A 16,069-nucleotide genomic window follows, 5' to 3' on the forward strand; every position below is an offset into this window, starting at 1 on the left:
TCACAAACCTGCAAAGATACGATTGTCATATTTTCTTTTTATATTTTTTCATCACCCTCATTATTATTCAATTATAATTAAAATTAATATTTTGGATTAAAGTATCGATCACAAGTCTTGAAAATTGCTTGCTAAAAGTAATTAATCTATTAGACTAACAAACCATTGGGGAATATGGAAAATATATTGCATATACATATAACTTTATTTATAAATTGTAGTATAATTTTTTTTAAAATGTCCTCCGGCGAGCGGACTTTTGCCTCAAAAATGCTTTCATTCCGTGCACGCCAAAGAACCTAAATAACTGAATGTCAAACCATCAAAACGCTTTGAAAACCTTGCTTCCCTTTCCTAAAAAAAATGAAATTTCAATTGATAATGTGACCTTTTTTATGTGAATCGTTACTTAACAATTAATTTTTATTTCAGTTATCACATCAAATGTCTAGAAAAAAAGTTATGGACATTTTATAAATTAAAAGACCGAAATCATAAATTTAAAAATAAATGGACCAAAATAATAGATAATGCAAAATAAGTGATTTGTATATAGTTATTGATTTTATAAAATAATAATAGTATTATCATTAATTAAAACGTACTACTACTATTTCATCTATTGCATGTTCGGTCAAATTATAAAAAGAAAAAAACTAGTCAAACTGGAGAACAGATTAAAAATCATATTTAAAATCATATTCAAACCTGATTTGCTTATTAAACCAGTCAAAATATATAAAAACGTATTTAAGCATAAAATATTAGTAAAAGTAAAAGTAAGAAGAGATTTTTAAGTTTTAAAACACAAATAAAAGTCTCTTAGAAGCTACGTAATCCTCAATTGAACATGCCAAAAGTACCAAAACTATAGTCATGGCCCTACCTTAACCAGAATGCATCACAAGTTACTATTACTATACTTTATAATTATATCACATTCTTCTTTCTTTTTTTATTACGGCAACCTAAATTTAATTAAAATTCCACATTCCTTCTTTGTCAAGGTGTATAGTGTTTGTTTTTCTTCTTTTTTTTTTTTTTTATGAAGTTTAGTGGCTAAAAATTCATTTTTTTTAAGGTGAATAAGTAGTGGACCTGTGGATGTATCAGAGTTCGACCTCGTCCCTGCACATTATATGCAATGTCCCTACCGACTGAACTATGTTCATTGGGACGTATGTTTTTTTTTTAATGGATGAAATAACAATAGTAATTAAAAATTCAAACAACGGACGAAATAACAATAGAAGAAATAAATGGAGATGTCAAAGTTCATATTTTGATCAAAGTGTTCAACCTAACAATTTTGATATGGACAAAACTTACCTACAGTACCATAGGTACTGTTTTTGCTGTTCCCAAATAAAATATAAACACGTGTACTACGTTAAATCTCTATAACGATGTTATTAACTTTCTGTTACTTTTTGACGGAAGCAGTGCTCTCTTTCTCTCTGCTCCCAACAACCACCTCCCCTCCATCTTCTTTGTACTCTTCAATCACTCTTCACGGCTTCCAACCGACACGAATTTAACACTTGTTTCCAAATTAAATTGTGCTGGTAGAGGTGCTTTGCAGTCTGCACTGCATACATATCAATATATCATGGAAGCCACAATTAACATAACCAGAATCTCATACGTTTCAATGTTTTCTTTCCTATATCCTGGTCATCAATCCTCTACTAAAGCACCATGCCCTTCCACATGGGATGTGAAGTATCCCGTTAATTGTCCAGATTGAAGAACCCCCTTTCACTTACCTCTCATAAAGCCATAGTAAATTAGAAAGAAAAAAAAAATCTGGGTGAAATAAATTCATATTAAAATGTGTGTATTTTGAATCTTGAATTGATTCACAATTTATTATTTTCCATCTATTAATTTCTCAGCCTTTTAAACATGTTGAGAGTAGTGAAAAGGAATGGAGGTTGGAAAAGAACGTAAATGGCGCAGAGAGAGAATGAAAAAAGTGGGATTAAAGGAGAAAGGAAAAAAAAAAAAAAACGGTGCGAGAATGAAATTGGAACGGCGTGAAATCAGTTATTCACACATACACGTGTCCAACTTTAATTTGAAAACAGCAAAAACAGTACTGTAGCTAAGTTTTGTCCTTTTGATATTTTTACTATGATTTGTGGATGGTGTAGTGTTCCTTTTTATTTCACACTCATGTCACAAAATGACGCTTTATTTTCAAGAATTATGGGACCAACTTGAATGCTTCATTAGTTAATTTTGTCATAATTTACAATATAGTATTTAAAGAAAATTGGAAAAAGTGTTTGTAGCCATCATCAATTATAAGCTAGAAAATAATAATGTATAATCTAAGCAATAAAAAAAGAGAAAAAGACCCCTCATCATGAAGACAAAACTTGAAGACCTGTCATATACCAAATTTCTTATATTGCCAAATTGTGAAACCATCTATGCTTTTCTTTCCCTTCTTAATTAAATCACCTAATTTGGTTCTTATTCGTAAAACACAAAGATTATCCTTATACTATACACACAAATGTGTCCAAAAACTAAGTTAAAAACAAAGTCCAAACAACTTCACCTTATACAAAGTCGTTAGTTTCTTCTTGTTGGCCTATCTTTTCATCACAAACACCAACTCTTAATCTCTCTAACCAACCAATAACCATTTTCAAATACAAGAACAAACCCATTTAAGAAAAATTAAGACAGAAAAAGAAACACTAACACCTCATCACATCACATCACATACTTTGTGACATGAGTATTGTATAGTTTATTTATTGTTCTATATTGGTTAGAACTAAGAAGAAAAACTTGATTCAAGATTCATTACAATATGGAAGTTTCATGCAAGATTTTGAGAAGATCAATTCATAGTTTTCTCCAAAACTATCATTATTTTACTTCTTCAATAGCTTTTCTTGTTTTTCCTTTCTCAGCTTCAATACTCATCTCACAAGCTATAGTTCCTTCTCCTTCATCTCTTTTGCCTCAAATTTATAACCGTTTGAAGACTCTCTTTGATGCTGCTGGTTTTCCTTCGTCTTCGTTATTGTTCAACATTCTTAACCTTAAGGTTTCTCAAACAATAACTTGTTCAATCTTTTCTCTTCCTTTCACACTCACTTTTCTTCTCATAGCAAAAGCATCCATAATCCAAGCTCTTAAACTCAATCACAATAAACCGTCTTTTCCACCTTCATTCGCCTCAATAATAGCCCTTTACAAGCCACTTTTCCACACATATATCTGCAACTGTTTCTTGATTTTATCGGCAAATGCAACTTCTTTTTGTCTAATGTTTTTGGCTTTCAGCTTCATTGAAACACTTGGCTACTCTTCTCCTAGTTTCGTCCTCTTCCTGTCAGCGACCGGAGCAGTTCTCTTTTCTGTGATTCTTGCCAATGCACTTGTGATATGCAATATGTCACTTGCTCTATCTGGTATGGAGGGGCGTGGCGGATACTCAGCAATTCTGAAAGCTTGTATCTTGCTAAGAGGAAAGACATCAATGGCTTTGTTCTTGGCACTTCCTGTCAATGTAGCCTTGGCTGCAATTGAGGCCTTGTTTCATTTCAGGGTTGTAAGGGAATATCATATTGTTGGAAAGCCAAAGCCTTTAGTGGTTTTAGAGGGGATTTTCATCGCATACTTGTACTCAATCTTCATCATCCTTGACACCACCGTGAGCTGCTTGTTTTACAAAAGCTTTAAGACAGGAGAATCATGCATCGGTCAGGAGGACATGCATTTTCAAGATGAAGGCAATTATGATTACATTGACAATAAGAGTTTCGAAGAACTACCATAATTAGTAACATGAAGTAGCATTTTATTAGTTTGACCAAGGCTTTTTCTTTATGCAAGAGAAGGAGCTATACCAGTTGTTTTGAACAGGTATATATATATATATAGCAGGTATTTACCAATTTATTCATGTTGGCAGAAATCGAACTGCTTTGAAGGCATAAAGAGTTTCGATTGAGCAACCTCATCTTAGTTACGTGCAAAGACAAGAAGTTGGGGAAATTCATATACTGCAGTGTTTTATATAAATGTCTGTCATATTCTTAAACTCTGTATTTTGATTTCATAAGTTCTACTTTGTAGATTGGCAATATTTTACAGTGTGAATAAGACACATGATTCGGTGTTAATTGCCTTATTGTGTATGAGTTACTATGGTTTACTAGTTTCTTTCTAACTATAAACAACTATAGAGAAGATTTTGCGTCCCTATGAAGATTATAGTTATTGGCCAGTTAATACGCCAATAAATTCACATTGAAAATGGTAGCGACCAATTATCTGCAGATTTGAATCCTCTTCCATGATACAGCAGCGCAGCAGAAGAAAAATCGTGTAAAAAAGTACTATTGCATGGCGTAGGAATGTCTGTCGTAGTTTTAAAACAAATTTACTGGACTGCTGAATCGTTAGAGAGGATCCAAGTCCGTTATGTGTCTACCAAGAGGATCCACTGTCCATTGGAATACGTGAGATAACTAACAAGTTATAAAGAAAACAAGCAAATTAAGAATTTCTTTTTGTACAACAGAATGTTACAATAACATTTTACACTTGACAATGCTATTTCACATGAAAAATGAAACTTGCACTGCGTTTCTAATCAGACCTTCTCTTCACTTATATATATATTACAGTTACAAATACATTGACTTGATTTCTATTTTCTCTTAACCTCGCATCTATACAACAATTTCTGGATGGTATCTACCAAAATCTCCCTTAAAAAGGAAAACTAATTTCTATGTTAATGAGAAAGAATTGGATCCTAAAGGAGAGGGTTAGTGATTTGTACAAGGGTTTCATGGTACTACATTGCAGGGCTTTGCAAATCCAGAAAGCTTCTGCTCTAGTGTTGGACAAAATAAGGCAAATGAATGATGCAATCCAATGCCAGCTCTACAGGAACAGAAAGCATGCTCCACAACAAAATTTTCTTCTTGAACCATCATGAGATGGGTTGGGTCCACCATTTAATAGCATTCATCGGAGGATGCAGATGGCATCTTGAGCAATCACAGTAAGCATCAGTTCTGGCAAAACGGCACTTACGTTCCATGATAAGCATCCACCACGACGGGAACGATCCATCATTCCAAAGACCCATTTGGAGTAAACTCAATACTAGTCTTCTGACAAAAAGGATTAATGGGCCGAATATATCTGATTCAACAGCATCAAAAAATCAACTCTTAACTTCTTGTGTGTTCAAACGTCCCCAGGTGGCATGCATTTGATATTCCACCTTCAATAGATAAGCTCGAAAGGCTCATTTTCACATCATCATCGCAGATGGAGAAGTTTTGTAAGGCATAACTGGCCTCAGAAGCATTCCCCCTGCATGGGTAGCTTCCTGCTCTTCGGTAAGAGTAGGCTGTTGGTGCAGAGGAGAAGAAAACCCAGTTCAACTATCTTTTGCACTCTTCTTTGTTAAGTTAACGCCCTTAGCCTTCTCCATTTCAGCCTCTTTCTCAGCTTTCTTCTTCTCTAATTCTGCTTGTTTGCAATTCTCTTCATGTGCTTTCCGGAACAACCTTATAAAATTTAATAGAGTTGCAGTAACTACAACCATTAAACCAGCAAGAAAACTAAGTTAGCTTGAGCATTATAGAACCAGACAAGAAAACCTATCACTAAAGTTTTCAACCAAAACCTAATCACAGTTGGATGACGAAATTTCATTCAGTTCACTCCTCCCCAGTGTTGTTAAGCACGGAAAATGGCGGTTTTCAAATTCTTCTATGCAACAGTGCCACAATGCCCCTACAGCATCTATTTGACAATATTTTGTACTAAATAGTGTATCACAGTACAATAGAGACTAGTACAAATTCCGCTACGCTGTAGCCACAACGTAACAGCAATACCTCTCATTTAAATATTCCCCTATATTCATTTTACTATTACTTGACTGTTCTCCCTCTCGTCTATAGAAAGCCTTGAAGTCCAAGCATGCTTCCCCAAACCTAGAGAAGAAAACCATCTTCTACATCACCCCTAATTTCTAGAATATACTATACACGATTGTCCCAACCATAAATGCAACAGATGATGAAAATGTACTTTCCATACAAATATCAGTTAAATAATGTTAATGAACTGTGATATGATAAAATAAGTCACCAGTAAACAAGACCAACTGGCACATGTTATACCACCCGACATGAATACATATTAATGATTAGCTTACCTTGCTCACATGGGCATCGAGCTGGATCCTCGCCAAAATACTGTGCAAGTGCATCTGCATTTTTACCCTGTCCATACATGGTCAAATTACTTGATCATTTTATTTCTGTGTTGGTGTTCAATGTAACAAAATGATGGTTAAGAATATTACCACCGTAGAATATAGTGTTATTAGATCTGCCACATCTGATTCAGCTACCATAATGAATCCTTTCAACGTCTGAACAGAACATTAAGAAAATGTAAACCAGATAATAAACCATATAAAGTAGAATTAGATTAGTAGTATGATGCAAAACTTGATTACTGATAAAAAGAAAATCAAAGATCTCAATAGCCATTTTCTGACACAAATAATATTTATATGAACAAAAGAAACATATAAAGAATTGAAGAGCTTTGTTACTATGCTTTTGGATGCATAAAATGCACATTTCTAATATTGGTGACATTAATGAGGCCTTTATAACCCAAAAACATAGTAATTGAGTGAGTCTTGTAAGTTGTAACCTCTCAATCTGCCAATACAAAAACCTTATTGTCTAAAAAAGATAAACACCTTATAAAAAACCTTATTGTGTAAAAAAGATAAACACCTTACAGAAAACTTCGGACACAGGTCCATCATTTTCCGATCCAGCAAGCTCCTGTTTAACCTTTTCTAATCCCTTGGTGATTGCCTGCATCTCTTCTGCTAATGATTTCAATTGTATCTGAAATAATTCATGTATCCAATCAATTCACATTGTAATATCATTATTACCTATACCCAAAAGTTATAAAGTCCTATTTATCCCAACAGTATTTTCTTTTGGCTAAAATACAAATAGCCATTTCAACTTTGACCAATAAGTAAATCAAGGGTACACTCAACATCCAGAAAATAATCCCTTGGATCCATTAAGAATTGAAGGGAAAAAAAACCCTTTGTCGCAAGTGAAATTTGTTGCTTTCTCATATATTAATATAATAACTAAGATTATTTGAGATTCTTTTTTTGATGTAACCATACACAGTTTAAACTTTTATTGTGAAGTTTTTGTCGTGAATTGAACTATTTAGCTCTCGTGTTATATTATATAAAACAACTCATGTGTTTTATTAATGTACCCGTACCTTTTTTTTAACTAATGTTTTCCATACCCGGTACTGGTACCGTACTCCTACCTATGCATCTCTGTTCCTTGGTGAAATTTCTCTGAATTTTGTGATTATTGGCAATTGCATTTTCAATTAAGGTTTCTGAATTTTCATACTTTATGATTGAAATAAATATTTTTCACTTATCTTTTAAGTAGATTACAAATTTGAAACCAGTTTACCATAAGTGAAGGAAGTTATTTGCATTTTGGTCTTTTTTTCTATTTTGTTTAATGCAGCTTGCCACCCTAATTTAAATAAGTCCATTTGCACTTTTCCCATAAATTACAAAATTAACTAAATACCGAATTTACAAGAATTTCACAAAGTCTCATGGATTTTTTAGTAGGTAAGAAAAAGGCCTTATAACTATGCCAAAGGAATGAACTTTGGTCTCAAAGGTTGAGCTTTGATGATGATTGAAAGAGGTAAATTGATCTTTTTTTAGTCACTTCCCTGCTCATCAGCTTCTATCAGTTATCGTTTGGTCATTAAAACAGGAAGAAATGTGCTCAGTGTTCAATTTTACAAGGGGAAGAGTAAAACTGGACCAACAAACTAGGGTAGTAAACTGCAGTTGATATTTTTTGGGGGGGATGGGGGGCTATATAGAACCAAAATAAATAATCACCTTAGTGGCACCTTCCAGACTAACAAGGTCTTTGTGAAAATCAAGGAGTCCGGGCGACCTTTCAGCTAGCACCTAGAAATAGAAAAAACGGTTAGCAATCACATGATATATTTGTTTATGGCAATTGATACTCAGTAACTCATACCTTGCAAAGATAATGCATCAGTGTCATCTTATTGTTAGAAGCACGAGTGTCGGTGAGCTTTAAAAGACTATCCAACTTAAATCCAACTGCAGATCCTGCAAAAATGAAAACATTTGATATTAAAGTAAACTGGCCATCATACATTAGATTAGATCTAATAGAATGGATTTGGAGTCAAACATGAGAGGGTTATGTTCATCGTCTCGCCATTAAAATTCATTAGGGTTTAAACTTAAAAAATAGATAAGTGGGATTCAATAAATTTTAATGGTGAGATGATGAACATGATCCAAATCCTAATAGAATCCCATAAAAGTTTTTTCTAACGACGAATAGGAACAGCCAGTGATTATCTAAATGTTAAAAATAGAGCTAGCACCATCAAGTCTGCGTCTACCATGTCCAGAAACAGATAATGATAAGAATTACCACAACTAAAAAAGACTTACCTCTTGCTGTTCCCTGGTTCAATGTATTACCCAAAAAAAGTATTTTCTTCATGATGTCCTTTAGTTTGTAAGATTTTCGGACCTATAACCAAGAAAAAAAAAATGCATAAGGTCAAAGAAATACAAACAGCATAATGTTAGTATTTGCATAAGCAAAGTACCTCTTCACAGGCAGAGTTCACAGTGTTTAAACTCTTCCTAAATTCTGTAACCTGCATAAAGAGGAAAGTATGATAACGGAAGGAAAATACCAAATCCACAAAACAAAGAAAATGTTACAAACACCACTAAACCTGAGACTGAAACTGAATTTTGAAAGCGAATACTCTTAATTTTGACTCCACCCTTGGCACCTTCATCAGCTCCAAAAAAAACTGAAACGACCAAATAAATATAATATAATTACAAATGCATATATATAATAGAAACTTAAATCAACTAAGACCTAAAGAATTGGTTTATAACCAAATATCTAAAGGGAAATATGGGGATTTGTAAATGCTAAATCACTTTTCCTTTCACAAGCAACCAAGCACTGTCAATTTATTTGTGGGTAAATTTTAACTTCATATGCATTAAAGTTTTGGTACCTGGCTACATTATTCAGTCATCATTCCTCCCACCTCCTTCCATATTTTTTTGAAATCAATGATAAAGATGAACAAACAAATTGAATGTGTTACTTAACACTTTCTACTAATAACAATCAGTTAACGGTAATCCACAAAAGACACCCCATATAATGTTTACTTAACACTTTCTATTAATAACAATCACATATAATGCAATGACTAAAATAGAACATTGCACACCTGTTCACACTTCCCCAAAATCTCCTTGTCGCCAGTGTATGCCTAAACAATTATAAACAGGGGGAATCAAAATTAGCAAAGCAAACAAGTCAAAGTAGGAGAATGCATTTTAGTGTAAAAGCAGCAGCATCAAACTAGAACCGTTAATTGTTAAAACGAGATAAAAGAAGTATGGATAAAGTTGTTAAACTTCACCTTCAAAAGTTCCATTTCCTCTTTGGTGGGACAAAACTTAATGAGATTTTCCACCTGATCAACATCTAATACCGAGTCATCCAAAGCCAGTACTGCAGCCTGAGAGTATTCATTTCAACATGTAAGAAAAAATAATATTTGCCACTGAAAGTGGAAATTTCATAAGCTAGAAACTTGTAGCAGATATGTGTGAAAAAGATTGTTATTGGCAATATCTCCTATCAACTAACTTATAGTACTAATACTATTAACATATAACTGTCCATATATAAAAAAATATTTTAAGAAACACCCTGAATGCAAACAAAATTAGTTATTTTCAGAGCAATGCTTCTTGTAAAAGAATATTTATTTTCAATATAAAATGGTTTGACTTAAATCAATCATCTAGCATAATTATAAAATAGATAAAATGAAAGCATCAGCTTACCATCATATCAGGGAGTGGCATCTTAACCTTAGTTAGCATGATTTCCGTATTATTGGCCCTCCTTAGGTCAACCTACCCATCAATAATACAAATACAAAATTTGTTGATCAGTGACAGTTATTAAAGAAGCACCAAATAAAAAAAACAAGTCAATGAGTTTCTAACAAATATTGGCTTTAAGCGGTAAGCACTGACAGGTAAAAAGCAACATCAATATGCACCTTACAATTCATAAAACTTTAATTACCAGAATTTTAATCATGGAAAGGCAATGAACTGAAGGGACAATAATAGATCAATAATTATTGTGGACATAATCAGTACAGTCAGCAATGATTATGTGTTACATATCGAGGTGGGCTGGTAATTTTATTCACATGCTAAAACTAAAGAAAAGTATACATTGGTCTCCTTAACAAGTTAACGGCAATTATCTGATAAGTCAAGATAGGTGACAATGAAGACTGCTTCTTTTAAGGAACAAATCACAAAGTATATAAAATTAAAGATATAAAATTTCTATTTGGAAATAAATGTAGTGTTCAACTATAGAAAGCCTTTGTGAAGTAAAGCTACAAATCATGGTGTATTAAATTTCTAGAAGGAAAGACTAAGTGAATAGCATCAAGTAACCTCTCATGCATGCCTAATTTCAAAAATCACATTTCATTAATATCCATATAGAAGAATACCAAGTGAACTTTTTCAGGTTTAGATCCTGTAGACTTGCGCCTCCCTCCAGGTTTGCCACTTGAATCAGTAGGTTTTGGAACATTTGCAGAGAAAAGTTTTTCTAGCTCTGAAACATCAAACTCTGGTGCACTAGAAAAGAACACAAAATCAGTCATTACAAATATCGGAATATAGATAACAAGAAAAACAGTGTACAATTATACAAAATTTAAATGATTAAATTAAGCACGTGCAAAAGTAGACAAGAATTACATTTGCAGTTCTCCGTGTCTTTGTAATTCTTCCCATAAACTTCCTTGCAATGCCCTTGTAACCTTACTCCAATGCAAAGGCTTTAAGGAGGATCGTCGGGGTGCCACTGCACCAGGGCGTGCATATCCACCACGACCTGGTGCCACTGGACCAGGGCGTGCAGGTCCAACACTGGCACCTTTGGAACCTAAGGGGGGTGGTGGTGGAGGTCCACCACCAGGAAGAGGTGGAGGAGGTGGGCCTCGACCACCAGGAGGAGGGGGAGGAGGTGGGCCTCGACCACCAGGAGGTGGGGGAGGAGGAGGACCTCGACCACCACCACCAGGAGGTGGTGGTGGTGGTGGTGCTCCGTGCATTGGAGGAGGTGGTGGAGGGGCTCTAGACATCGGAGGAGGTGGAGGTGGAGGGGCTCTAGACATTGGAGGAGGTGGAGGTGGAGGGGCTCCAGACACTGGAGGAGGTGGAGGGGCTCTAGACATCGGAGGAGGAGGTGGAGGTGGAGGGGCTCCAAACACCGGAGGAGGTGGAGGGGCTCTAGACATCGGAGGAGGAGGTGGAGGCGGAGGGGCTCTAGACATTGGAGGAGGAGGAGGTGGAGGGGCTCCAGACATTGGAGGAGGAGGAGGTGGAGGCGGAGGGGCTCTAGACATTGGAGGAGGTGGAGGTGGAGGTGGGGGAGCTCTACTAAAAGGAGGGGGTGTAGACTGAGATGCACTGAAAGGGGGTGGAGGAGGTGGGGGTGGTACTGGTGGAGCACTAGTAAAAGGAGGAAGTGGTGGTGGTGGTGGTGGAGGAGGAAGTGTTGCTGGTGGAGCATTATTAAAAGGAGGTGGAGGTGGTGAACCTATATATGAATTAGCAAAAGGTGGCGGAGGTGGGGGTGGCGGTGGGGCTGGAGCTTTATGAGATGCAATTGGAGGTGGCGAGAATGAAGAAATGTTTGATGAAGACATAGGAAATGAGGGGGGAGGAGGAGGAGGAGGAGGAATTGATGAAATTCCACGCTTTGTAGGAGGTACTGTTGGTGGTGGTGGTGGAGGAGGAATGGTTGATACTTCGTACCTTGGAGGGGGGATTGGTGGAGGTGGAGGTGGTGGTGGAGGAGGGGGAGGCCTTGACAGGGTCACAGTTGTAGATACTTCAGAAAATTTTGATGTAATTTCACTGCTAGCAAAGGGAAGAGTGGGTGGCAAGAGTGGTAAGGAACCACGGGTCTCTCCAACTATTGATGAAGCCACAAACTTCCAGGAGGGTGGAGGTGGTGGCGGAGGTGGAAGTGACGGAGAAGTTTCAGGCTGTAAATTCACCCTAATGTCTTGTCTACTAAATGATGTTAAGGGTGGTGGCGGAGGGGGTGGTGGAGGAGGGGGAGGAGGAGGAGGCCGTGGGGGAGGCTGTAGCAATTGCTCTGAGCTCTGTTCTTCTGCCCGAGTAGCTGAATTAAGAGATGTCTCTTTTGATGGTGGTGATGGTGGACATTTTGCATCAATTTCTGATACTGTGTGGCCAAACGATTTTGAAGTGGCCACCTTCCGACATTTCAGGTCATTTTTCATGTCAGCAGAAACAACTGCTGCAGAGCCAAAAGGAGCAGATGAAGATTTTGCTTTGTTATCTTCCATTTTCTCCTTTGAAGTGGTTAAATTTGACAGTCCAGCTGGTGCACTATTAATCCTTGATGGTGGATAATATACATGCATCGAATTTGTGTAAGAACCCTTGTTAGAAGGAATCCACCTAGTCACTGCAGTTGGTTTAGCTTGTTTTGCCTGAAAAGCAGCGGTTTCTTTAATCTTTTGTTTTCCAACAGTATCTCCTGGCTTTGAGTTTGATGGAAATTGTTTCTTAGCAGTAGATGGAAGTAGTTTACCAGATTTTTGTTTGGAACTATCAGGCATAGGCTGCCCTTCCTTGTAATCTAATTCCTTTTCCGTTGCTTCGTTATCTTCATCAAATCTGTTCTCCATAATTTCTGATACCCGATCAGCGTCCTCAAGGATTTCCTTTGTTTCCAGAGGTATCGTCATATCATAAGTGATGGCAGTGGAAGTTGACTTAATTTCTCCATCATCCATGGCAATGTCCTTCACTGCTTGAGGATCTGAATCCATGCTCTTATTGAACTTGTAGTTAACATCATCAACGGATATATCTTTCACAGCATTAATACCGGAATCCATCTTTCCAACCTGTTTGAGAATCCCATAATCTTGCGTGCAATCCTGAAAAGCATGAGGATCTGAATCCTCCCTCAAGATCCCTTTATGATTTTCACCACCCACTGCATTGTCATGAAAGGTTTGAGAATCATCATCTGCCTTACTTTCCTGTGCATCAATTGCATTGCTGAAAATCTCTTCCACTTCATAGAATTCCTCAGGTGAAGCATTTTCTATCTCATTTGCATCTTCACTCACCATGACTGTGTTCACATCAGGTATAACAGCATCAGCGTCCAAAAAAAGCACCTGATACAGATATGAGTATGTGTTCAACTCCTACTGCTTAAGAAAATGACTTTTGCAGAAGAAGAACAACAATAACTTACCTCTGCTTTGAAGTCCTTGGGATATTGATCCTTTGCATCCCACAAAATATCAATTTCATCACGGTTCAACATCAATATATTTGACCGCACAAATGCAGTATGGAACATAATTCTAAACATCGTCTCCTCACCAGTAAAATCTTCATTTAAATTTATGCACTCGAGAACTACATCTCCTTGCACACGAAAATGGATATCAATCTTCACGAGCATACACTCTGCCTGTGATGAAAATTTATTAAGAACACGCTCAATCTAATGAATTCACAATTCAGTGTCAATATGGTAAATATATAAAGCACCTGTTGATAGTGTCGAGCATGCTTTTTGGAGTTTGAGGTTGAAAAAAGAAGCTTTGAACTTCTATTGGCAGGTTTTGAAGGGTCCGGGCCATAAACACGCACAACAGGCCTGCAACCTTTTCCACCATCAAATAATGGAAGGTCTCTAAGAATCAGACAATCCAGATACAAGGGTGTTTCCGATGGTGGCCACTCAGAACCCAAATGTCTCCTTGAAATATACTGAAGATATCTGAACTGAGAAGGCTGTGGGTTGAAAGGAGTTAACAGGTGGAGTAGTTCTCTAGGAGCTTGCTTGTAGACCATTTCAAGAGTCTTCTGCTCTCCGGTGTACTGTTTCCGGTATAACAGAAGACCTGCGAGCATGAATGCCAGCACAGGCCAACCTCCTCTTTCGCAGTGCATCAAAAGCACATTCTGTTGCCCCTCCAAAGACAGCCAGCTTTCACTTGATCGAAGAAAGTGATGGATCATCTCTAGAGGCAAAAGAGGACAACCTTCATATTGCCGAGGATACTCCATAACTGTCATGTCATACTGAGAAAGTATGTCCGAGACTTGGGTGCGTCTCTCCCCTTCTCTGAAGTTGAACACCATGAAAGAAGCATCCGGAAAGTGATCCTGTAGCTGAGCCACCACTCCCCCCATATAAACTCTGTATTCATCTTCTTCCAAGACTTCCGGGGAGAAGCAACAATCAAAAACTACAACAGAAAAACACATAATAAATAGTCAAAACTTGGTCTTGACGATATAGTAAAGCAGTAGCAGAGAACTAGAAAAGCCAAAAACTCTAAACAAAGAGGAAATGAAATTGTTGTACATAAGCTTAAAAAAATATCAAGACTACACAACTAAAAATTAACAGAAAAAGCCACTTCAAAATTTCATTCTGCCAACTACCATCCGTCCTTCAATGTCAAAAAAGCAACTGTTACAACTTAAAAGCCAGCTACAACAATATTTGCAGCTTATCGCACAAGCTCTTATCATGATAAGCACTTATGTATAAGCTATAAGCTATTTTAATAGCAAAAGATAAATTGTTTTTATACTTTCTACGAGCTGTTGTTTATATAACCTATATTGGAGAACTTATGAAAATTATCATAAGTTGTTTTCATAAGTTCTCACAAAACTTATGTGAGTATAGATAAGCTGAAATAAGCGAATCCAAACAGGCCTTAATGTGTTAAGAGGACAATAGAGTGAGTTAAGAAAATGCACATTTCCAAATTTCACTAATTAAGTTGAAGGAAGTTCCACATTGTTGTGACACATTACATTACCATAGCAAATATTCAAAATGATATTATTAATTAAAGTTTATTACCATACATAGCTTCTAAACACCATAAATTCAGCTATCTTTTGAGTTATATAAATAAATTATTACTAGAGTTGAAAAAACACTTTCTATATATATATATAAACTGAATTAGAAAGGAAACAAACCATAAACTCTTTCTGAGATCTCCAAAAGCCGATCCGGCGGCTTTCGGTAGAAAAATCTTCTGAACAGCGCCATTTGATGGCGCTGTTTGTAGCTCCGATCGGATCCAAACCGGTAGTAGTAATTGAGTTAGGTAGATCTTGAGTTGGATGGATGAAACCCTAATTGAATTGAATTGATCCAATGGAGGAGAAATTAATTTGAAAATGGGTAGAATTTTGAAGGAAAACGAACGAATTGATTTGAAGTGAAGTTGAAAAGTAATACGTGTTTTTGTGAATGAATAAAAGGATAAAATAGTAAAAGATACTATAGCTATAGGTGAAAATGAAAATGAAAATGAAAATGAGATTGGAGTGAGATGAAAGAGAAGGAAGCGTGGTGGACTGGAGTGTGAAAAGGAGAAGTTGGACTCTCTCTCTCTCTCTCTCTTATTTTATTTTTCTGCAAATAATAAGAGCAAACAAGTGATGCAGAGAGAGAGAAGAGACAACATGTTTTTGGATTAATGGCCCTTTTTCGACGTGGTCCACGACGTTGAAGAAGATAGATACTGTTACGAAAATTCAAAGTAGGAGGAGTAACTCTTCTTTTTATACACAAAAATTCAAACTACTGTAATTAATTGGTATTTACTTTCAAAAAAAAATTAAAAATTACATTACTAAGTAAATATGGAAATTATTTTTTGAAACTTGTGCATTTTTACTTTTAAGCATTAAATTTCTTATATCATTAAATGTATAATTTCTATATTAAGATACATTGTTTTGTACTCTTATGACGCGTGTTAACATGACTCTGGTAGTTATTGC

The 16,069-nt window shown here is 36.2% G+C and overlaps 2 protein-coding genes across 5 annotated transcripts; one reads left to right on the forward strand and one right to left on the reverse strand.

Annotated features, from left to right (window-relative positions):
* Positions 1-2,445: 2,445 nt before the first annotated feature.
* On the forward strand, positions 2,446-4,145 carry LOC123887011. The gene is made up of 2 exons (XM_045936279.1): positions 2,446-3,865; positions 3,900-4,145. Exon 1 carries the CDS (start codon positions 2,825-2,827, stop codon positions 3,797-3,799), a length of 975 nt encoding a protein of 324 aa, XP_045792235.1. The 5' UTR covers positions 2,446-2,824; the 3' UTR covers positions 3,800-3,865; positions 3,900-4,145.
* A 359-nt stretch (positions 4,146-4,504) lies between these two features.
* LOC123887010 (formin-like protein 20) lies at positions 4,505-15,827 on the reverse strand. Of its 4 annotated transcripts, XM_045936275.1 has the most exons (17): positions 15,257-15,827; positions 13,802-14,505; positions 13,500-13,721; positions 10,952-13,419; positions 10,699-10,828; positions 10,007-10,078; positions 9,577-9,675; positions 9,382-9,423; positions 8,863-8,943; positions 8,731-8,781; positions 8,570-8,651; positions 8,121-8,215; positions 7,976-8,047; positions 6,801-6,917; positions 6,356-6,424; positions 6,206-6,272; positions 4,505-5,577 (listed from the first exon to the last, which is right to left on the reverse strand). In XM_045936275.1, exons 1-17 carry the CDS (start codon positions 15,327-15,329, stop codon positions 5,420-5,422), a joined length of 4,602 nt encoding a protein of 1,533 aa, XP_045792231.1. In that variant the 5' UTR covers positions 15,330-15,827; the 3' UTR covers positions 4,505-5,419. The 4 variants fall into 4 exon arrangements, 3 of the variants coding, with proteins under 3 accessions (XP_045792231.1, XP_045792233.1, XP_045792232.1); XM_045936276.1 differs by lacking the exon at positions 4,505-5,577 and having other exon boundaries at positions 6,200-6,272; positions 6,806-6,917; positions 15,257-15,799; XM_045936277.1 differs by lacking the exons at positions 13,802-14,505; positions 15,257-15,827 and having other exon boundaries at positions 10,952-13,373; positions 13,500-13,639.
* Between the last annotated feature and the right edge of the window lie 242 nt (positions 15,828-16,069).

The sequence above is a fragment of the Trifolium pratense genome, linkage group LG5 (genome assembly GCF_020283565.1).
Source record: "Trifolium pratense cultivar HEN17-A07 linkage group LG5, ARS_RC_1.1, whole genome shotgun sequence".
Classification (NCBI taxonomy): domain Eukaryota; kingdom Viridiplantae; phylum Streptophyta; class Magnoliopsida; order Fabales; family Fabaceae; genus Trifolium; species Trifolium pratense.